The sequence below is a fragment of the Barbatula barbatula genome (genome assembly GCF_947034865.1).
Source record: "Barbatula barbatula genome assembly, chromosome: 10".
NCBI classification, from domain to species: domain Eukaryota; kingdom Metazoa; phylum Chordata; class Actinopteri; order Cypriniformes; family Nemacheilidae; genus Barbatula; species Barbatula barbatula.
In genome coordinates, this window is record NC_136773.1 from 14,995,832 (window position 1) to 15,018,908 (window position 23,077).

The 23,077-nt window shown below is 38.5% G+C and overlaps 2 protein-coding genes across 2 annotated transcripts in view; both read right to left on the reverse strand.

Annotated features, from left to right (window-relative positions):
* Positions 1–500: 500 nt before the first annotated feature.
* On the reverse strand, positions 501–3,355 carry ctsh (cathepsin H). Its single transcript, XM_079465342.1, has 12 exons — positions 3,194–3,355; positions 2,932–2,963; positions 2,672–2,777; positions 2,520–2,590; positions 2,334–2,438; positions 2,050–2,136; positions 1,857–1,912; positions 1,661–1,742; positions 1,518–1,586; positions 1,333–1,439; positions 1,053–1,178; positions 501–859 (listed from the first exon to the last, which is right to left on the reverse strand). Exons 1-12 carry the CDS (start codon positions 3,267–3,269, stop codon positions 787–789), a joined length of 990 nt encoding a protein of 329 aa, XP_079321468.1. The 5' UTR covers positions 3,270–3,355; the 3' UTR covers positions 501–786.
* Positions 3,356–4,583: 1,228 nt separating this feature from the next.
* The window catches only part of rasgrf1 (Ras protein specific guanine nucleotide releasing factor 1), a 29,836-nt gene continuing 11,342 nt past the window's right edge, over positions 4,584–23,077 (reverse strand). Inside the window, exons 5-27 of the mRNA XM_079465506.1 lie at positions 22,121–22,374; positions 21,699–21,778; positions 21,364–21,557; positions 20,940–21,049; positions 20,517–20,635; positions 19,880–20,040; positions 18,882–18,945; positions 18,485–18,627; positions 18,283–18,365; positions 17,869–18,117; positions 14,925–15,295; positions 14,547–14,666; positions 12,593–12,763; positions 12,387–12,493; positions 12,074–12,186; positions 7,805–7,865; positions 7,509–7,612; positions 7,302–7,386; positions 6,974–7,171; positions 6,628–6,707; positions 6,352–6,469; positions 6,193–6,261; positions 4,584–5,869 (exon numbers count right to left, since the gene is read on the reverse strand). Coding sequence (XP_079321632.1) covers positions 5,777–5,869; positions 6,193–6,261; positions 6,352–6,469; positions 6,628–6,707; positions 6,974–7,171; positions 7,302–7,386; positions 7,509–7,612; positions 7,805–7,865; positions 12,074–12,186; positions 12,387–12,493; positions 12,593–12,763; positions 14,547–14,666; positions 14,925–15,295; positions 17,869–18,117; positions 18,283–18,365; positions 18,485–18,627; positions 18,882–18,945; positions 19,880–20,040; positions 20,517–20,635; positions 20,940–21,049; positions 21,364–21,557; positions 21,699–21,778; positions 22,121–22,374 — 3,147 coding nt within the window. The 3' untranslated portion in view covers positions 4,584–5,776. The remainder of the gene's footprint in view (positions 5,870–6,192; positions 6,262–6,351; positions 6,470–6,627; positions 6,708–6,973; positions 7,172–7,301; positions 7,387–7,508; positions 7,613–7,804; positions 7,866–12,073; positions 12,187–12,386; positions 12,494–12,592; positions 12,764–14,546; positions 14,667–14,924; positions 15,296–17,868; positions 18,118–18,282; positions 18,366–18,484; positions 18,628–18,881; positions 18,946–19,879; positions 20,041–20,516; positions 20,636–20,939; positions 21,050–21,363; positions 21,558–21,698; positions 21,779–22,120; positions 22,375–23,077) is intronic.

Below are 23,077 nucleotides of genomic sequence, written 5' to 3' on the forward strand. Positions count from 1 at the left end.
ACGGGGTCTCCAACCTTTTTGTAAGCGAGGGCTACCAAAATATCTAAAATCCTAAAGAGGGCTTCTTGTTGATAACATACTTTCAAACAAATCATTTGATGTTTACGCTCACTGAACCAAATTCAGTTTTCTTTCAGATATTTTTGCACTTGAATATATTAAAGCTTATAACACTTGCTAATGATAAACATTCATGACGATGTAGCACTTGGCTGATCGGTATAGTCACAGATTTTTTAACTGTCTTGAGCATTATTGTGAGCCCTGTGTTTAGCGGGCACCTTCCAGAGTTCATGCGGGCTACCAGGTGCCCCACGTTGGAGACCACTGCCCTAAGACCACACTGTACATGGACACTTTCACTGTAGGTATTTAAAAAGATTAATATATACTTAAATACATTTAGCAGGGTGTCTATTATCAACTTATTGTCAAAACTTTTTAAGTCCACCAGATAAACAACATTATCCGGACGGATATGAATCAAAATAAAAAGAAGACCACGTATACCAAATATTTATTTCAAAATAATACAGTAATTTTTGTTAAAACATTAAAACGCATTACAAAAATAAATCCAGATTTAAAGTGAATAAATTCAGCTAACAATCAAGTGTGCTGATGAAGAATCATTGAATATTTTAAACGAATCTGAATTCAAAGATATATCGCTTAGTTATCGCTGACTATTGTGATTCATCAATGAAGGAACTGTCATTTGTGCATGAATTGATTTGATGTGAGACAGCAACACATTTTCCTGATTTGAGAATATATGTCAGTTATTCACAATGGGACTGGATAGGATGAGCAAGCAGCAAGTCCGCACATGTTCTTTCCCCTCTCAATGTAGAAATAACTGTATGGGACAAAAGTAATATACCATTGAAAACGTATCAATTAGAAGACACAGCATAATGCTCTTTAAAATAAACTATATGAATTTGAATAAGTTACGCTATCATGTACCACACCATGTGACCACAAGTGGTCAATTTTCATGAGTTAATTTCACACTTTTAACACAGTATTTGAGGAAAATGCAAACAGACCCATTTATTCCCCAGTGAGTTCCCCAGGAGTTCTTCACTATCCAGTATGGAGTTCCATTCTCCTGAGCGTAGCCTACAGCAAGCACTGCATGGTTCACCGTGTCCGTTGTGTTGTGACACTTAGTGCTGAAAAACAGTCATTTTTCAGGCTTTGTAATGATGATTACACAGTGTCGCAATTAAATTAAGAAAAAAACTATTGACACTAACATCAATTATGGACATTCTTTACTGTATAAATATGATATGAAATATATCTAAAAAGATGGTTTAGTCTAACCTGGTATATATTCCATCTTTGTAGTGCATGAAATCAGATGTAACCTCATATGCAAAGCTGACAGGGTTGTACCTGGCCACAGCATCTACCATGCCCCCTTCATCATACTTAATAATAACAGAAATTTCCAGTTAGTGTGACAAAATGCAAATAATATATTTGAAATACATTTCCCAAGCACTTACCCGTGTAATGTTTACAACATCCTTCACAAAAGCAGCAGCAAGCTGTGGTTTGAATTTACAAGGATGTTCCTACAACCAAAGGGTAAACTGTATACCAATGCTACATTAAATTATTACTTTAGAAAAAGTAAAACAGTAATCACCATAGCCTTGTAGGGATAGTCTTCTTCTGTCATAAGACCTTTATTGTACATGATGTACTCAAAGGCTTGACTTGGGAGGCCACTAAAGCATGTGAAAAAATGCAAGTCAATGATGTTTTACAGTATGAAGACTACTCCTAAATACCAATAAATATAATTTTATACTCCTGACATACGCCAATAATCTAAAGCTCACCCATTGCAACCGTGATTGTTGAAAGCACCAGCGCAATCTACAAGCTGCTGCTCTGACTGTAGAATGAAAATATATTTATAGTATATACTGTGTATTATATTCATGTAGGATTTTAAGTGATCACTTAGCATTGAATGTTTTTTAAAAACTTTCATTGTGAAAGATAAATACATCAATGGGACTGTTCAGTTACCAGTTGTAAGAGTTTCCCTTTGGCAATAGCTGTGACGGACTCTAGACAGCCTGTTGTGGAAAAAGTCCAGCAGCTACCACAAGCCCCCTAAAACAAAACAGGGGCTTTATTCAAATTTTTCTGGAGACAGGTGCAAAGATGACTATTAACAGCTTTCCTGTGGCTCAGTGGTTAAAGCATCGCCAAAGTCATGGGTTCGATCCCAGGGGATTGCACATAGTCAGAAAAAAATGTATAATACAATTCTTTGGATTAAAGAATCTGCCAAATGTAAAAGAGGATACCTGATACTTCACATCTGTCACGTAGTTTCCCTTTGTCCTCCAGTCAATCATGTCTGGGTAAGGTCCATTACTGCTCACATGATTCCCTCTAGTGGCTGAGCAGTTCTGTGGTTGTAAAATGTTCATGAACAAAGGGAATGGTCTTTCATTTCCTGTTTAGCATCAGAGATGTTCAGAAAAAAATACCTGAGGCTCTGTCAGGAGGAAGTGCTTCTTAAATTCAGCAAAAGTCATGTCGGAAAACTGGTTTAATCCCACTGTATAATGAAGAGTAGTATTATTTTATGTAAACCTTATGATTAAAATAAATCAGATTTTGTAAGTGAAATGACATATACTTGAAAACGAGAGGTCTCCAGCATTATGAATGTCAATCCTCTTCTTGTTTTCAAGAAATATTTGCAGCCTCTGGTAATATTCACTCGTGTCGTATTGTTTATTATGCTGTGAATTTCAACAAGAAACGTAGATCTGTTTTATGCATCGTGAATTTCCTACCCCACAATGTTTCCACTTCCTTTTTTGTTGCCTTCGATCCTTAGGTTGCGACATAAAACTTTGGAGCTACTGTTTTGTAATGCTGATATAGCAGTCTTACCTTAGACATCCATGACTTGAAATTATACTCATCTGTAACAAACAACACATTGCTATTTTGAGTTTTAGCAAAGCCCGATTAAATACTGCTTGCGTTCATACAAACAAATGCAGTCGCATTTATAGCCTAAACAATTGACGTTGCTGATATATATTACGTCATTAACTATTTGCACTGTTAAGGTCAGAGTGGTCTTAAACGGTTACGTATTACCAAAAGCGAAAGTAATTCAGGCAATAGCTTATTTAAACTCTTACTGTACCTTCCTCGGTGTGCAAGGGCACCGTGTGCACATGATAAAGTACCCCAAACAAAACCCCCAAAATTAGCCCGTTCATCTTCACCCCTGCGAAGCGCGAGCAGCTATGTATAGCGCACGAGTCTGATCACATGACTTTCTATGCGAGTTCCACTTCAGCACTCCGCCTACACGAGGGAGGGATCTCTCCCTACTTTAAAACTTTACTTTCATTCTGTTTAAAAACAAACGTCATATGTATATTGTCTTCATGTAAATGTGATTAATGATTACTTATACATGTATATGGTGTACTGTTCTTTATTAGTGAATGATTCGTACTTAACATGTATGAAGATTTATGTTGTGTGATTGAATGTGGTCTGGTACTGTATGGACCTTAAATATAAATGATATATTATACAGTAAGGGTCCTATATGATACTTAATTATATAGTGTTTTCAGACTGTATACAGTATACAGGTAAAGCATATTAATACATTCAAGAGGAGGATTTTCGACATGCAGTATTATGATAAACAAACTTCAAAGTCCTCTAGTTATAGATCATGTTTTCTAGGAAATATGAAACTGCTGTAAGACAGACGCACGCACAAGTCCAGGTTTTCAGAGACCGAAGTAATGCATAAGTGAAAAGACAAAAACACATACAAGGACGCAATATCCCCCTGAGATAGAATAGATTTATTAGCAAGAGGTAATCAGGAAACATACAGTTTATTTAATTAATTTTCTCTCTTTTTCTTTTCAGTTTCTTTTTTGTACAAAACTGGAAATATTTCCCAAGCTGTGGAAAGAAACTTAAGGGTTGAAAGATAATTCTCATACCACTGGGTATTGCTAACAGCAAAATGTTTGTTTTTATGTTTATATATCATTTATAAGAGTATGTGCACATAGATGTGTATACAGTATGTATATATCTATATATCTATATATATATCTATATCTATATATATATATATATATATATATATATTATGTCCTTTTTAAAGTTTCTGGCTGATACAGTGTCGCATGCCTGCCACGTGAGCGTTTAGTGTGTTTCCAGACTGTACATAGTAAAAATACATACAAATATTCACAGAATAAGCACTACATTACTATATTCCTGCTAAGAGAATGATTATAGACAGGATTACAGTATATGCAAAAACACTTTAAAGTCCTCTACCTCTAGATCATGGTTTCAAAATCACAAATCATATAGCATTGAGTGTGTAAGCATAGGATACAACGCTTTTAAAGAGGTGTGCTTTAAACTAGTACATGTTAAGAAATACAGAGGGCTGCATGTACAAAATATACAGAATACTTTTTCTGTGTGGTGAGTTGACAATGCTTGTACAAAAAAGTTTCTACGTTCTAGTATTTTTTTGTTTTCTTTTTTTTAGGGAAGGATGCAGAATCCTGCGTCTTTATTCTAGGACTACAAAAATACCCTTTTGTATGCTGCAAGCGGGAAGGTCATTCACTTTTGATCATACTTTTAAACGACAATGCATTTTACAAAGTGATATTCAGTCACGTTCCACAATCACTGGAACAGCAAAAAGGACATAGATTGTCTGTAAATGTACAATAGCTATAATAATAATCTGGTGTAGAAGGAAAGTGATCCAGAATACACTATTTACCCTTAGAAATGAGGCCTTAAACAACAGAAACATTACGTGGGTAAATAATCACAACTAGTAAAAAATTATATTTAATGCAGATCAGCTTCTTTTGGATAATCCTTCCACTAGTTTTGGGCTGAGTGAATTATTTACTGTCAAAATAAGATAATGTCACAGATTTCTGCAATAAAAATAAAAATATTACCACCAGTAACAGAAGATGACGAATTCCACATGCAAGAATGCGTCAAAATCCTTATTGGCCAGTAGGGAGACCCCATGTGTTAGAAAATTCTACACTGTCTGCTTTAAGTCATGCCCAAACGTCTAAAAAAAATACCACGGCAATCTAGTTATGTCCATCCCACCCCGTGTAAAAGTAGGTGATAGATGGTCCTTATCACAACGAATGGATATACTGTAAAGATACTGGAATTGGTTTGGCTAAGTACACGGACATGTGCCTTGAAATATAATATTATAACAGTATAAGTGTTTCCATACGCTTGATTGTATACGGTAATATATCTGATTTCCACACTGCTACATGATATGCATATACTGTAAATTAGTTACATGCATTTATTAAAATTTCAAAATGCTCCTGCCGGCTTTTAATATTTCATAAATGAGATGATATGGATAAACCTGAAAACTATGACCCCAGGAAACGATTACAGAGAAGACTGACTAAATAAAAACAACTGTCTGATTAGATCCTGTTATGAACATATCTCTTCCTAACTGCGACGACTAAGAGGATTGTTACAATGAGAAAAAATAGTTTTCCCTACACAACGAAGGTTTGAAAGCTACAGTGAAAGATCTGAAACAATTAGGCAGTGACTAAAAACAAGGAAACACATTATTCCAGGTGTAATAACGATGTAATAGGGAAGGTCACACATGGATGTGTAGAGAGCGTGGTGTCTGTACAGTGTGTAGACCTTGGGCAGAGCATTTCTTTCAGTTGGGCACTTTAGGCTCAATTCGGAGCGAGGCTTCATACAGGCCTTCTTCATCCATCACCGAGCTTCTGTCCAGTAAATATAGCGCTGCCTGAACACACAAAGAGACTGCATCACTTTCATATTCTGTGAAATGATATTTTGCTTTTGATGTTTATGTAACTGAACGTTAGAGGAGTTTATTTACTGTATATTCATACAGTATGTATGCAAACAAGGCAGATCATTTTGCTGCTTAACTTTAACGTTCTGAACTTTGAAGTTTGGAAATGTCTATCCTTAAAATTCACATGACAAAAAGATGGTGGGCCAATAGAGGATCTGAATGTCACAGATTGACCTATTGGCCAGATGTGAAAAATGAAAACCTGAAAGCTGCATGTTTTACAGCACAAACCAACAACATTTCAATACCTTTGGTTGGTAATCAATCTTGTATGCTGTTTGCTGAAATTGTCTGATTTCTCTGATGATATGGGAGATCTATAAAATGAAGGAAACAATGATGAAAAATGACCTGTGTGGCTCTCCACCATTTACTGTACATAAAAGAGACAATATGGGAACACTTACCATTCTCATCTTGGAAAAATTGACCAGGTTATCTTCTGTGTAGTTGGGGGTCCCCTCTTCAATAAAGGCCAAGTCAGTAAGGTACATTCCCAAATATGGCACACAGGGAGGGTCACAACTAGACAAACAACCAGGATAATATTTTAGCCGGCAGATTTGGCCAAACAATCATAACCTGTTTTGTAAATATGCTTAAATGCATTGATTTATTACAGCATTCAGTACTCAATGAGAGAAGTTGATGGAAAAAGTGTACCTCAAGACATGTTGACTTACTTTTTCAAAGCCTCTCTGAGGTTCTTAAACCTTCCTTCAGATGAGACCAACTTCTGGAGTTTGTCAATGACAGTTTTGGTCTGCAAATTGAAAAATGAAACTAAAATAAACAAATGTCTTTGTTGAATGAAACTGTCGCCTAAGTAGAAAAAATGGCATAAGGTGTCAGGTGTTAATAGGCATGATGTTCTACAGTATTTGCTGTAAGAGCGTGGCATTACATATAGCATTTTTATCTTCAGTTAGGTAAGACGGAAAGCTTGCTACAAAGTCACGTCATGCCAGTTAGGGTGCCATAATAAATCCTTTTTTGGTGATAATTTAATAAAAAGTTCACTTTTCCCACCTGTTTGGAAATTTTGAGCCAGGTCTTCTTCAGCCGGAAGATGGAGCTGCGATTGAGGGACGATGTGATTTCAAGCACGGCATTGTAGTTATGGAGACAGCGGCAGATGTCAGCCACAGCCACCCACTTCTCTATTATTGCCACCCGTATAATCACATCATCACTGCGCAGGATCTCTGTGGCGATCAGGTTACTAATCTGTAAAAGACGTATGTGTTTTTATCTTTAATGCATGTTATGTTATCAAAACATCACTAATGTAATGCATCAGCATTGAAGACAGCATGATGATTTCAACTTAAACATGAGGGTTTACAGGAAAACGTACATCATTGAAGTGTTTTGTAATTTTCATGATGTAAGGAGTCTTCTCATTCTTGTCGTTCTTCATCCATCCTTGACCGAAGAACTCCCTGTATATGATGAAAACATGATTTGTGAGGAACACCGTGTTGAGTCTGATCAGCCCGTTGGTACTTTTATGTTCATACAAACAAATCTGAAAGAATATCTTTCCAAAAAAAACAGCACTCACTCATATGGTATGACTTTGAAAACAAGATGGTCCAACAGGGTGAGCTGCTCTGCGATCTCCAGAGCCGAATGATTCTCAAAAGGTTCAGGCTTTCCTCCTTCCACCTGAAAAACAGTACATGAGATCTTTCATTTTAACATTTATCATTTTAAACCTCCTCATGCAAAACCACTGTGAAGATCAGTTATTACGAAGAAGAGGTGCTTCACCATATACTGTATATATCAGCATTTTGAAGGGAAGCTAAAAAATGCTGGAAAATGATGAAGATGGTTTTCCACTTCCATTCCACTTACCATCTGCAGAACTTCCTCTAGAGTGATCTGATTATCACCAGGATCCTCCTGCGTCAGTGTTCTGTCACAAAAAACAACAAAATCAGAACAATAAACAGACCTACATGCCCATGTAATCTTAGTAGTAGCTACTGGCAGGTAAAGTGTGATTGTAGCACATGTAAAGAATAATTGACCCGAGGTGGTAATGTTCCACCGGGGTTCAGGGTATCAGGGTTTATTAATGCATTTTGTATTTCTATTTAGTTATTTTAATTATTCAATTTCAGTATATGTATTTCAATGTTATTTTTGAAATGCTTTGTTCATTGAAACAAAACTGCACACCTTTCTGCACACGTACAGTAACATTAGAACAAGAGAAGGGTGCTGTGTGTGGTAATGGCCTGTAGGCTACACTATAACCTTTCTGTTGTTTAAACTTGGCGAGGTGATATGAAACTGTAATGCGGCCAGCAGACTTGGAACACCTTCATTACTGAAAGTTAATGCATACCCATAGACAGTTGACAACCAATAGGATGGAACCATTCAACAGGTACAAATACATTTAACTCTGGGACTCTCCGCATAGGGGTCATATGCAGTCAAAAGCAGTGTTGGTAATTAGTTACTGTAATTGAATTACTTGTCCCTTGAAAAAGTAAAGTAAGGGACGACACTTATTTTTCCTGTAATTTAATTACAGTTACATCTGATGTAATTGAAAAAAACTGTGTAATATATTCAATAGTTGAAATGACATCAAAACGATAAGTCTAACTTTAAAATGACTGCTTTAATAAATCCTTCTCACATTTGTATATTTTGGTCAGTTAGTAAGAATAATTTATGTAGTTATTTATTTGAATGAATTCAATAAGTTAAATAGGTTGATATAGAAAGTAATTAGAAGTAAGTAATTAAATACGTTTTGGAGAGATTCATTTGTACAGTTATCTTATACTATTGAATATGTAATTAGTGACTAGTGACTAGTTAACTTTTTCAGAGTAACCTACCCAACACTGGTCAAAAGTGACCGAAGCCTTTAAAGTGTAACTTATTTTTTTTCAGGAAAATCAATGCATTGTTTCAGAATTTGAAGGTACTAATTAATTATTTATGCAATAGTTAGTAGTTCTAAAACGTTTTCGGTAAAACATGACTGAAGAGTCCCAGAGGGTTTAACAATGTTACAAAATGCACATACTCGTAGACCTTTTAATGTTTGAACAACTTCAGAAATCTACAAACGTTTACCAGTCATTTGTGGTTCATATTAAATTCATAGCTATCACATTCATTTAACACAGTTAACGCATCTCCCTCATTTGAAATTATAATAGTTTCATTCTGTTCTGTGTCATTTTTAAAGGGGCCACAAACACACAAATGGTAAATGACTTTCATAGCATTGATGAAAACGGCATGCAGTTATACAAAGACGGCAAATGACTGTACTACTATTATTTACATCTACAATATTTTTTCACAAAGACATTTGGTATTCAAAAAGGGTCAAAGGGTTTACAATTAAGTCATCAAGGTTAGACTGTATGTTTTAGAGTCTATGCAAACACACAAATAAATATGTGCACATCGAAATAACAACAAAAACAAATTAGATCAGTTTCATTGGATGCACGCACCCGGCTTTTCAACTTCTGATCTGTATATATGTTTGCGTTTAACTATTTATAAATCAATGTGTTTTAATATTAATATGTTATTGTATAATAAATGAAAGAGAAAGTTAGGGAATGAAACTCTAGACGGAGCAGTCCTAAAGTGTAAACTAATCTGACATAATAATTTACATAATAACGCAGCTGATCTGGATCGAAGATAAGTGAATGATCTTTTAATCCTTACTTACTCGCTGTGCATTATGTGTGGTCTGCCTAATTTATTTAAAAATGAGCAACCATATTACAAGTCCGATAATTTTTTTGTTACACTTCATGAAGAGAGTTGTATACAAACCAATAAACTCCTGTAAATTACACTGATTTTCGGATGGATTTTAGATAAATACTGGAAAAGTTGAATTCTACGATTCTGTACCAATTCGGATGTATGTGACTGATGTAAACTTTCGTGCCATGACCATTTGTTGCCATGGTAAATAATCCCCTAAGGGTAATTGTTCACACTGAGATATTTGCATTTCACACATAGCTCTTTCATGTCAGGCTTGACCCAAAACTTTTTATTGGTTCCACCTATTTTAGCCCATCCAAAAAACCTCACAGCCATTGGCCCAGCGTATTCATTTACTTTTATTTTATTGGTTAGGATTAAAATCCAGCCCACCCACACTCCAGATATGTCGGCAATATTAACATTTACACAATATAGAATATTAAAACAAAATGTAAAATAAAAAGTAGTATAAACATCAGAATATGAAACATTATCTAAAAATTACAGATGAATAAATGAATTATCATCTGACTCTGTGTCAGCCATGTCACCCTGTGCCATCACATGGAAGTAATGGGTGGCAGCATAGCATGGGTCTGTTTCCAGTCTTCTCTGTAGAACCTGGCACAGAGCCGACAGCTGTGGGAATCGGTGTGGAGGTGGTTTAACAACCCACACCAGCCTCCCATCAATAATGCCATCTTCTTCATCAGAATGTAAATCAGGAGTTTCTGAGGTCCAGAGAAGTCTTTCTGCATCTGAGAGGTAGAGAGAGGACCTACTCCTGGACTCCAGCAACTGCAACAACATAACAGAAACTTAACCACTATAAAAGCTAACAGCATTTTGAAATAGCGTAGATAGAAACATCAAAAACAAATATAAAATTCTATAACTTACTCTTTCTTTCTTTGTTTGTTTTTGGCCACAGCTTTAACTGACTCTCTCTACTCTTCTTTGTTAGGCTGGTCCATTGCATGTTTCCTCCTCAATGTTTAATAATAAGTCTTGCAGGATGCTCTGGGTCTTCATCAACAAAACCCACACATTCAAAAAGTTATATTGTTCGGAGAATTTATCCTGTAAAGAGGAGAAATCGAGACATGATTATGTAAAATACGCAGTAGCTGTAATGCACAACAACAAAAGAAATGTAAAATATTTGTCAATTCTCTTACTCAGTTTCTGGATTGTCTTTGTGTGGATTGATTTCAGAATTATGCAGACGACACATTGCTTCCTGTAATAGTTGAAATTGAAAAGGTTTACACATAAGAACGATGCACATGAGAAGAAAGTGAAAAAGCAGTAGCACTGACGTTTTAAAACACAGTCAAAGAGAACTTACCGTAATGTTCACATTATGTGCCCTTTTCATCCTTTTTGCTTTATTCTGCAGTTCTTCCTGTCTCTGTCACCTCCATTTTTCTTTCTAGCGAGTCAAGACGCTGCAGAGTCTGTTGCTGAATGGTGCAAATTGTATCCAGCATTGAAGTGAGCTCTCGTGCTAAAGCGTTCTGACCTGCAATCAGTTGCTTTATCAAGTCCCTACCCTGTTAGAATCACAGCAGGCATCTAACACCTTTCACTTACAATGTTACTTGGCCTGTTTTGTTCATACTGTGTCTTCGGTTTAGATGGGGGTTTATTCATATATGTTATATGTGCAGCAGCAGCAGCATTCCTTAAATGCACACTGCAGCATGTTGTGGACGTATTGGCAGTAGCAAGTCTCTGTACTTAATCTGCTGCAGCATACATTTATTTGTTATGTACACTACTATGCTAAACCCTCAGAGAGTTGTCATGACAGAACTGTATTAAATAAACAAATTGTTGAATTTGGCTGTGTATTAATTTGATTTAATAAACAATTTGTTGAATGGTTCGTGTAACTTTGTCGCATTTAAGTTTAGCCAATGGTTCTTCTACTGGTACTTTTAACTTGCTTGCTCATGTAATTTACTTATTTATTTAGCTTGTTTTTAGAGAATCAACTGGTACTCTATTCTTTGTAGATGTGTATCAGGAGTTAAGTTTAGGCCACAAAAGTGTGCACGCGCATTTTGCGCAGTGAAAGTGACCTATTTGTCAGTTATGGTGACCCATACCCAAAATGTGCCCTCTGCATTTTACCCATCCAGAGAGTAGTGAACACAAGCACGGCACCCGGAGCAGTGAGCAGCTATCACTGCAGCACCCGGGGAGCAAGTAGGGTAAGGTGCCTTGCTCAAGGGCACCTCAATCGTTACCCACCGGCCCTGAGGATCGATCCTGCAACCTTCTGGTCACAAGTCGGAATTTCTAACCATTATGCCACAACTGCTTGGTTATCAGGGTGTAGGCACTCTCCTCCTACTGTACCTTATGATGTTGGCTGCAGCCTTCCTCTCCTGGGTCAGTAGTTCAGGGTCATGCATCACCTCCTCCAGGAAACTTATCACCTTCATTTTTAGCTCTGTGTTGGTTTCAAAGTCCTACACATATGCAAACATAATACACAGGTATTTTAACGCTAGTGGAAGCCAGGTGGATAAAGTGTCCCATGTCCTCCTATTGTGTTCATCTATTAACACATTTGGGTCTCATTATGACACATAACCGAGACAACATTCAGTCCTTACTTGTTATGTTACTATTATTTTTTTCAAATACAGAAATGTGGCAAGACACGTACCTGCGAGTGTTTGGACACCCAGTGTCGGAGGACGTTGAGAACTCGGTTAGTTGCTGCTCGACGAATCACAAACTCTTTATCTCCGTTCCTCTGATCTGTTGGGAACCCTAAAAGCCAATCAAAATTCATGTTAATTCCTTTTCTGCCAGGCAACAAATACCCACAGCCTATAAAAGTCTCAAACAGATTGCTGATTCCTGTGGTACCTGTGCTTGCCAAAGACATGCGGCGATACTTCTCCTTGGTTGGGGTGCCCTCGTTGGCACCAGCAGTGGCTATGGCAAAGGCAGAAGCAGCAGACAAGGCGCTACGGTTGTTATCCAGCTCCCGGCAGGACGACATCACCATGCCATTATTGTAAGAGAACAGAGAGAATTCTGCGCAGAGAGAGAGAACACAATATCCTTCACTGGATGTGGTTGAATGCAGGAGCTAATTCCATTTTAATTTCGCTTTGATTTCAAAGGACATGTGAATAAGTGCAGTCGAACCTAACTCAAACTAATTGATGTCCCTTTCGCATATTTTTACAAGTGATAAGCACGAATTAGTGGCTAGTAAAAAAAAAACACAAGAAAGATGAACAATATGCAAACAGATGTTAGAAAGATGTCCAATCACAATGTAGTTTGGAAATATTTGATGATGTCATCACAGTAGGTTACCTTTTATATACTGAACATTTTCATATGTAAAATATCTTAAACAACAAAAAAGCAAAAAAATGTAATGTGTGCATTGAGCTACTAAATCTGGGGTTTATAAAAACACAAACCGCAATGTCTGAGGAAAATCAACAGAGCTGTTTGCAAACTATAACTATAATAAAATCTTGTCAGACAGATGAAGTGTAGTCTGCCACTAGCCAAAAACAACAAGAAACACAGATACAAAGATAACACAAATGTGAACAGACTGTTTCTAAAAACAACTCCCCTTTAAGAGTCTAGCAGGTGTAAAATAATAATAACAACATGGACTCATGCAGAAATAATGGAGGCAGTGACATTATCTCTACAATGGATAAGCCTCCAATGGTGACAGATGAAAATGTCACAAATAGCATCCGACACCCAGCCAGATTTGCTCTGACCAATGAGCCCAAGATACATTTTCAATACTGGTAGCCTTGTACTTGTAAGCACTTTGTATGTACCTGATGTATTGTGTTAGCATATACAAAACTATTTTATGATGTCGGAATTAGGATGTTATTTAGGAAGTGCATTTACACATCCAGCAGGTGGCAGTATGAAACATAAAATGACTGACTGCATTTTTATCAAGACAATAGGCGGCAGGGCTCTGATTCTCAAGATGGAATAGACTAAAAATAGCTCATCATTTCCCTAGAATTTATGGCTCAAAAACAAAGCAGCATTTTGAGGAAATATTTTTTGTTTGTTGAAGTATCAAGATGGGTTCATACAGTATATGTATTTAAGAATACCCAAAGATATATTAAATCATGCCTTATTTTACTGCCAGTGCCTGACAAAAAACTGCCTCACACCTATAAAACAGTGGGGTCATCGTTGACCTTTGACCCTCATTTAATTCGGTTTTAAAAAGAAAGCGGGCAGCGTTGTTGCAGTGCATCGACTGCACTCGAACAAACCCAGTAACTGGGGTGGCAGAGAGAATACATGCTAATGGTTGCTATGGCACAAGTTTTCCAAACACCTACTCACGCCTCCTTTGGCGTTTCCCTGAGCTTTTTTTTAAAACCCACAGAATTAATGAGATTTCGCAAGAATCGTGTCTTGCGAGGCTTCCATCTCCGTCCTTAGAATGACTTCAGACCTTCACAGATACAGCGTGTACTTTAAAGCACGAAGACATGCACACAAACAAAAACAGAAGACGTGTCAACTGAAGCTTGAATAAACGGTACAGCCCTACGAGGGGCCTTGATGTTGCATACAACTACATCAAGCAACTTAAATCTTACAAAAATAAAAATACAAACATTTTATATTAATGAGCCATCGCATTAAGCACTTATTTTCACAAGACTCATTTTAAGCAATTGATAAATGCAACATTTGGCTGGTGTGAAGTGTGCAGGTGGCTTGTCAGCATGATATGCAGGTGCTCTCGTTTTCATGTCACTGAGCGATAACGACACAGAAGGGAAGTCTAGGACACGGTGTGTATTACCTGAGGAGTTTTTGCATTTTACGTTTTTGGGAGTTGTGGGCGACTTGGTAGGTGACACTTCAGCCTCGGCCTCGTCGCTCTGGATCTGGTCGTTATCGATTTGCTCTCTCACCGAAATATCTAGAAAAATCATGAATAGAAAAATGGACAATGAATAAGTACCTATGTGAGGGTTGGTAAAACAACTCTTTGGAAGATGCGTTTGAGGTAAAAAGTGATAGGTGCCAATGGTTTAATACTGTAATAGTTTCTTTCAGAGCAAAAACTAAAGAAAATAATGAAATCAAGTTTAATATCCTTAACGTTATTTATTTGGTATGTAGCCAACAAAACACACTCATTGAACATCTTAAAGTATTTAAGAGTAGCAAATCTCACCCTGTTTGCACAGCGACACCTCATCGGTTTTGTCCGTCTTGCTCTCGCCTTCATCTGGAATCTTGCTGGAGATCGGACTGGACACGTAGAGCTTGTTGATATCCAGTGTGGTCTTACTGAAAGGTGACATGGAGGAGTACATGCTTGCATAGCCATTGGGGGAACAGCTGAGGGCGGCCAAATCCAAAGCTTTTCCTCCAGTGATGATGGGAATGTTGAGGGAGAGTTTCCGGCGCCGGTTGGGGGACGAGGTCTTTGTGATGGCCAGTGGAGGCGGGGAGGAAAACTTGCGGCTGGCGCGTGGAGACTTCGGAGGCTCTCCGTACAGAAGCTTGTTGTTCTGACTGCTGGCGAAAAACAGCTCCAGGGACCTACGTTTTTGGAACGGCATTAGAGTGAGTAAATGATAAAAACATTGAGTTACATATGCATTTAAAGATCTAGTGTATGAAATATATCAGCATCTAGTGGAGGTGTTGCGAATTGCAACCAACGGCTCACTCCATCTCCCCCTTTTCGAAGCACTACGGAGGCTGACACAGGACGAAGATGCCGTCACAGTTTCGCTTCTTTGCTAAAAGAGATAACGTATTTACGAAATGCGCTCTGCAGAGCAGTTTGTCCGTTTAGGGCTACTGTAGAAACAACACGGTGAATTCCATGCAAGGGGACATGCGGTGTGTAAATAGAAATAGCTAATTCTAAGGTAATAAAAACTAACGCTGCATTATGTAAGGTCTTTATACACCTTTGAAGATACGTTTATGTATATTTTATTGCATTTCTGTCAGATCCTCCAAAAATTAAACACAGCACCTTTAAATAAGAAACAAAACAGTAGCGTTTTAGATAATGCATATAATATTTAGTGCATTCAACAGTAAGCAAAAAAGACGATTGGCCCTTTTTTAACGGATTGGCAGGCTATTCATACTGTTGGCATGTTGAGGGATTACTCTATAAACACCTGTAAGGTGAAACAACCTATTTAGCATTAGCATATACACAAATCGGCCGTTTCCTCTTCACCACCCAACAGAAAATTTACGCATTAGCCTCTCGAGTTACGTATCCAGCCTCTCAACGCAGCTTATGATTTAGTTTCTAATTGCTTTATGTACTGACAGAGAAAATTGTCTCCGCGGAGCACAATCAGCCTACTCTTCACATCTCTCTGTAAGGCTGTAGAGTTTTGCAGTGAAAGCTTTTCCCACACATCCAGCCACCCCCAACACGTCATGCCTGCACAGAAATAGCCCCTCTTATGACAGTCTGGGTGACCGTTGAAGCTGAGGCAGGGCAGCTGAGCGGGGGAGGTCTGGGGAGGCATCACAGCCGTACGGTCTGCCCAGGGGATAGAGGGTGCTACAGGCAGTGGGTGTGTGGGAGGTCCCCGGCTCTTACTGAACATGCCTGGATCTCCGTCTCCAGAGCCAAAAGGAGGAGGGAGAGCGGGGAGGGAAAAAGAGAAAGAGGAAGGAAGACAAAAATAACAGAGCAGAAAGAGCGAGATAGAGCTGCAAAACGTGCACACTAAATATTTCATCTAGCAGATGCGGCATGGGTGGAGGGTGGGGTCCTGCAGCAGAGTGGCCGGTTGCTAAGGTGATGGCGACAGAGCCCCGCTGAGATGCTTCAGTCAGGCAGGAACACGGGCGAAGAATCAGAGCCCAATTACTGCTGTTTCCAGCAGAACACACACACATATACAGTACATACACCAGGGCAGCACACATTAGTGTGACCTCTCGCAAGCCTTTAGTAACTCCGCCGCATCGCGCTCTCTTCCCCTTTGGCTTTCTCTCCATCTCGCTCTCTATTTTTTTCCTTTCATTCTTTACACACACAGACATACACTCGCTCTTTTTATAGGGTGACACACTAGTGTGACCTCTCTTCTGTCTTACCAAATCATTTTCTGTCTTTCACATGAACACATACTATACTAAGCAAACCAAAGCTTGGCTGCCCAGCACACGTCATCCAGCATGTGGATTTGCATATGTATGTCAAAATACTGTAAAACTCTGTCCAATAATCTCAATACCACATACATTGATTTAAGTAGTCGTACAACAGAGAAATAATCTAGATATTTTCTACATAAGAATATAATACAATAATCTGTATACATTTATTTGTTCTGATGAACACAGAGAAAGATATTTGGAAGAAGGCTTATAACCAAAAGGTTCTTGGCCACCATTGACTCCCAAAGAAGGAAAAACTTGAAAAAATTGCTTTGTTCTACTGAACACGAAAGAAGATATTTTGACGAATGTAGGAAAGTAAACAGTTCTGGGACACTTTTGACTACCATTGTCATTTTTCTTAATATTGTAGTCAATGGTGGCCAAGAACTGTTTGGTTACAAGCAATCTTCCAAGTATCTTTCTCTGTGTTAATCAGAACAAAGACATTTATAAAGATTAGGAAAAACTCCTGGGTGAGTAAATTCATTTTAATTTTCGGGTAAACTGTCCCATCAAACATATAGACATTGTTCAAACCAAGCACCAAAATGTGGAGAAAATAATTTAAGTGAAACTGCTATTATTGTTGTAATCTAAATGCTCCAAACCAGTAGTGGCAAAATTTGGTTAATTGCTAAACATTTTATGTTGCTATACGAAATAAATTGAACAAAATGGCTCTATGCTGGACAACTATATTAGCCAGCAGACCCCAGAGTTCACAAATAATCCTGCGCCTGCTAAAGAAGGAGCAGGAACAGAGGAGAGTTGTTAGCCTAAAGGTTAGACATAATGTGTCCGTGAGTATAGATCAAGAAGCCTACACCTAACTCCCTCAGTATTCTAGCCCCAAAATTGAGCTGGAAACAAACGCTTGTTTAGCACATGAGAGCCGCTAGCTGTTTGCATTTGTGGGCAAGGCGGGCCGATCAGTTTCTACATTTGGCACTGTAACTTTGTGTGTGACTTACCTGGCTGGTATGGCACTGATGGGCCTCTTGTAAATGGTGATGAGTTTGTCCAGGACGACGTCCGCGCTTGTAAAGACTCGGTAGGAGTGCAGAAAGGTGTTGAGGAAGTCGATGGAGAGGAAACGCAGATCGGTCAACCTCTCCAGCAGACGCTCCACGCTGGCGTAGCGGATCTGCAACACCTTGCACGAGTTCATCATCTTACTGAAGCGGATGTCCACATCGTCACAGTACAGACTGGCATCAGACCTAAACATGAGACAGACGTGATTCAAATATCTCCAAAGCAAGGCTTTACAGTTTTAGAATCATGATTGTGATAAAATACAACATATAAATAGTTGTGCAGATAACATTCGATATGTTGGTCAATGCTTGTCTTCACAGCAGGATAGTGTGGGATGGAGAGCTTACTTGATCATCTGGGGCACAGTGACTTTAGAATTTTCCTCAAAGGCGTTCATCATCAGTCCATTACAACGAATATTATCTATGCACTGTTGTATAGAGAGAGAAAGAGAGAGAGAATGAGAACCACAAGAAGTGAATAAAAGGCAAAGGTCTTTCCCTGAAGCCCTGTGGATCATTCTGTGCTATCTGATGCAAGTAGACATGCCTGGCTGATGTCACTAGTCCATGCCGACTTCTCTTGCCGTGAGGAGGCCACCAGGATGAACGTGAAGGACTGGTTGTCTTTGGGCTCGACCACAATCTTAAAATCCAGGTGCTCCATGTCCTGGCCGCTCTTGTCTGACTTGGCTGTGGAGAAAAGGACAACATGAGATCCTTAGGTGTAGGTATAGCGTGATGTTGAAATCATTTCGAGGTAAGCACTGTAACAACACGTTCTCATTAAAGAGACGTCAGATAATGACGCCAGCCTCATCTACAGAGTAGACAGGGCATCTGTCTTCGGAGCGAGAACCTGTTGCATTCAAAGCAAACCGCCGGATAACATTCCAATAGAGATACAGCATGTAATGTTTAAGATGAATAAGTGTTTTGGTACGTACTCTCATCATCGGTACCCTCAGGCTCCTCTATCAGTGTGCAATCGATGAGTGACATCACACCGTTCTGCCATCCAGAAACAAGTAACAATGACACACGCTTGGAGAATCACACACTATCAGATAATCAATAGCAGCTGTACTAAAACAGTAATTACGGTGTGGATATCCTTTTAGAATTTCCCCAAAGACCACGAGCAATACTGGCTTATTGAACGTGGCAAAATTACAGTCCGCCAAGGGTGGTAATCGCTGTTTCCTAAGCGCAACGCAGCATTTCGTCCATTTAACAAATTGTCATTGTAGAAGTAAATAACCACTTATATCCATATTAGTTCAATTTGCGGTTTTGAGAAGAGCTTTTTGTTTTGTAATGATTTGAAGGTACACTTCAACTGTGTTCTAAAATGATATATGGAGTCAAAGTAATATTATTTAGGTTGTGACAGTACACTTTCTGCATTTTAATTATCGTTCCAGAAATAACTGGGCTGTGTAACGTAGATACATTTTTAATTAAATATTAACAATAATCTTTTTTGGATGGCCTGCTAAAATCTACAACAATATATCTATTGCAGTATAAACTACATTTTGACTAAACAAAACTGGGCAATTCTATGCAAATGTCAACCATACGATAAAAAGTTTTCAACAAAGGTTTTCACCTGATAGTTAAGATGTCAATATTCTGTGATTTAGTCTATTCTTAACGGAATTTGTTTTTTAAGCATGGTTTTAAGCATAGTATGTGAATTGTCACATCCATAACAATTCATATTCCCTCTTTTAAAACAGATATCTTATGTATAGACCGATATATTTCTGTCTGGAATCATCAGGGGTTTACTAAAAAATAAACTGATGATTCTGTACACTTGTAATAAATACATTCTCTGAGTATTTATATTTCAAGTTTTGACTCAACATATCAAATCCATTACACTGAAATTGCACAGCTGCTACCATAGATAAAAAGCGATTTGAAAATAAAGCTTCACCTTAGTAAGGTGTAGTTTTCCCCCAGACCCTCTAGTGCAGATGATCAGATGTTTGGAGAACAGGAAACACTGCCTTTCACCCTCCTTCTTCAGAGACAAAGAGCCCAGCCGACCACGTGTGATCTTGCCCTTCTCACTCATGGGCACCTGAATCAAAGATCCTGACAAACATGCACAACAGAGAGCATCAGGACAAGTTGGATCTACATGTGGTGCAGAACAACAGGCTTCATATATGTTCTTATCAGATGTTTCCTCGTTGTTTTCGTATCCCACGGTGCATCCGTGACATTTCCTATCCAGGGCTCAACTCCAGGTTGAATGGTAAGAATGTGATTACACTTAGAAATGAAAGAGTTGGCCTGTTCTTTTGAAAAAACAGTGCCCTCAGAGACTAGCAGGATTAGGACGCCCAATCCTTTGAGTTAACGCTCTGCTTTGTGGGAAAACAGGGCAGCCCAGAAAAGCTTCGGAGAGGGAATGGAAGCAGGGGGTTTGACAATAACAGGTGACAAGAGTGACAGTGTGCAGAAAAGAACAGAGGAGAATCCAAACTCTTTCTTATCAGGGATCTGTGGTCCCTTTCAGAGTGCTCAGGAGAATGTGCGGTGTGTTTTGGGTGGGTGTGGGGGTTTACCTTGTCTGACAAAGGTCTGGCTGGTGTCTAGGAGAATCTCACAGCCCTCTACGATCATGCGCTCGATGGCGAGGTTTTTTCTGATGTTCTCCGTCTCGCTCACCTCATCGTGCATGATTCTGTGGAGGTATGGCATTTTGATAAAACTTGTAAAACTTGGCCTTTTATATTTCAACAAAAATGAAAGTTCATAACATATAATTTAGTTTTCTGTACGTAATGTCATCAATGATCGAAAAAATCATTCTAATTATTAATTCTATAATAATTCAGTTCAGGTGAACGTTTGCTTTACAAGTCAATTCTGAGCCACTAGAGTTACTAAAACAAAAAAATAAAGATAGCTACTGACAAGTGTTTTTTCATGACCCGGTCTTTATGTCTAATCATTATGGGATGGATGGGTGAGGGATTTTGATGTACCTAGAAAGCTCTTCCAGTTTTGACTTGGCGTAATCCAAACTGTTTCTCTCCACATGCTCGTGTGGTGTATGTGCTAACAGCTCGTGGAGGGTCAGTATGTAGCGAGGAATCTGCCAGACAAGAGACACACAGAGTCATAATGTCAGACAGAAGGGTACTTTTCCAATTTTTGGCATTCTGCTGTAAAACACACTCATAGCCACACTTAGTCATGTGCACACACGGAAATCCTAAAGTGCTGTACTTTCATAGGCCAGCACTAACACTTCCAGATTTTTAACCAGATAACTAGAGCCCACAGCCAACCAACTGAAACAAACCATTGTGATAACCTTCAGTATGCCGTTTTGACATCACGGGATCTTGTGATTCCACAGCAACTATGCACACGTTAGAAAGCAAAAGAGCTCTGGTGGAAGATCACCTGGAACATAGGGTAGGTGAGGAAGGTCTCCAGGGTGCGTTCCTCACAGTCAGGTTTGGCTTCGTACTGTTTTAGCAGCTTGTCGAAGTCGCGGTTCTGCTTGCAGTGAGCCAAGATCTGCAGACTGTACTGGTGGTTACGCACAAACTCCTGGTAGATGTTCAGCATGGGCAGCAGGATGTCAAAGAGGTCAGCTGAAGGGCAAGAAGGACATCGAAGTCAATGCAACATAGATAAAAGATCTGCGACACTTTCTGAAAAGCTAGCTTGAAATTAGAGGAGTCAAGAGAATGTTCTCTACTGTTGGTTGCCAAGTGCTCTGGCAGTGCACTCACCCAAAACTAATGTTGGCCAGCTTGCTATTCGAGCTTTCAACCCTTGGTAGAATATCTGATGTAGAAACATTATGGTTTCACTGCAGAAAAAGTAAACAACCAAGTAAACATTCCATGGTGTTTGTTACGGCAATCTGTATATACGTAAAGATTTCATTTATATTTATGTATTTAACAGATTTATTCAATTTAGAACTTGGGACACAAATGGGACTTGTTTATATAAAGGATGTATACAGATATATAAAATAATTTTGGAGATGCTTATCTTTCATTGTCATGGAAACATTTGATGAGAAATGCATAATTTAATACAATATTGATATTTTAATTCATCTCTAGTTTATCTGTCTAGAAGAAAATTAAGACATTACAGAAATCTCACTTTGAGTAGATTACCAGCAACTACAACTGAATCTTACCTGTTTAGGAATATGCTGCTGACATCATCGTGGGTTATGGATGGTTTCTTAGAACTGGCAGCCATGCGAAGTGGTCTCAAGAAGTTGTTGACGAGGATATGAAGCTGTTGGACGTATTCAGCTTCTGCCTCCAGCATGCTGAAGACGACTTGGTTCCTCTTCCTCATGCTCTCTGCGTGTGGAGAACGGATGTAGTCCTGAATGATGGTCTTCCACTTTCTCCGGCACATCCAGCCCCTCAGAAAGCTCTGAACCTGAGACGTGAACACAAATTCATATTGCTCAGAAACCAATGGATATAAACTACAGTGTGAGTGACTATTAGAAAATATCATGGTCAAATGATAATTCTGTTTAGAGCAGGAAATAAATATACGATTTTTGTTGAATGAGGATTAGTGTTGTGCTGTACATTATCATGCTAAGGGAGCTTATGAATTTCATTTATCAAGTAGCTTTTACAGCAACTTAAAAACAACATATAAGACTTTATAAAGTTGCATTAAATAAGTAAGGGATAATCCACGGCTAGTTGTGCATTAAGTTATTTTTATGCACGGCGTGGACGCCGAGAACCACACAACGCAAAATGAAGTGCATTAAAATCCTTTAATTCAAGGATACCTGTGGATTATTCTGCTTATCCCATGGCCATTTGCCAAGTTAAAGGTGTTATTGATGTTTACAGAGCAAATTTTGATCAGACAGGTGAAAATTATTTTCGTCAGTCAATTTCAAACGTTGATCAAACTGACTGGAACAACCTGTGCATTAAATGGGTTTAATGCACGACGTCCAGCCAATCAGAATCGAGTATTCAAACAGACCATGGTATAACATTAAAAAGTGTATTATTTCAGTGGTGGGTCAGTATAGATGGTGGAGCATGTAAATATAAAAACTTAACAGCTTCAGTGCCCACATGAGCCTTGAGATAGAGTACATAAACATCATACG

Coding starts and splice junctions, on each gene's coding strand:
- ctsh (XM_079465342.1), bottom strand. CDS start 3,269: ATGAACGGGCTAATTTTGGGGGTTTTGTTTGGGGTACTTTATCATGTG. Junction 1,913..2,049: donor AAGGGAAACTCTTACAACTG/GTAACTGAACAG, acceptor TTCATTCTACAG/TCAGAGCAGCAGCTTGTAGA. Junction 860..1,052: donor ACTCACTGGGGAATAAATGG/GTCTGTTTGCAT, acceptor TGTCCCATACAG/TTATTTCTACATTGAGAGGG.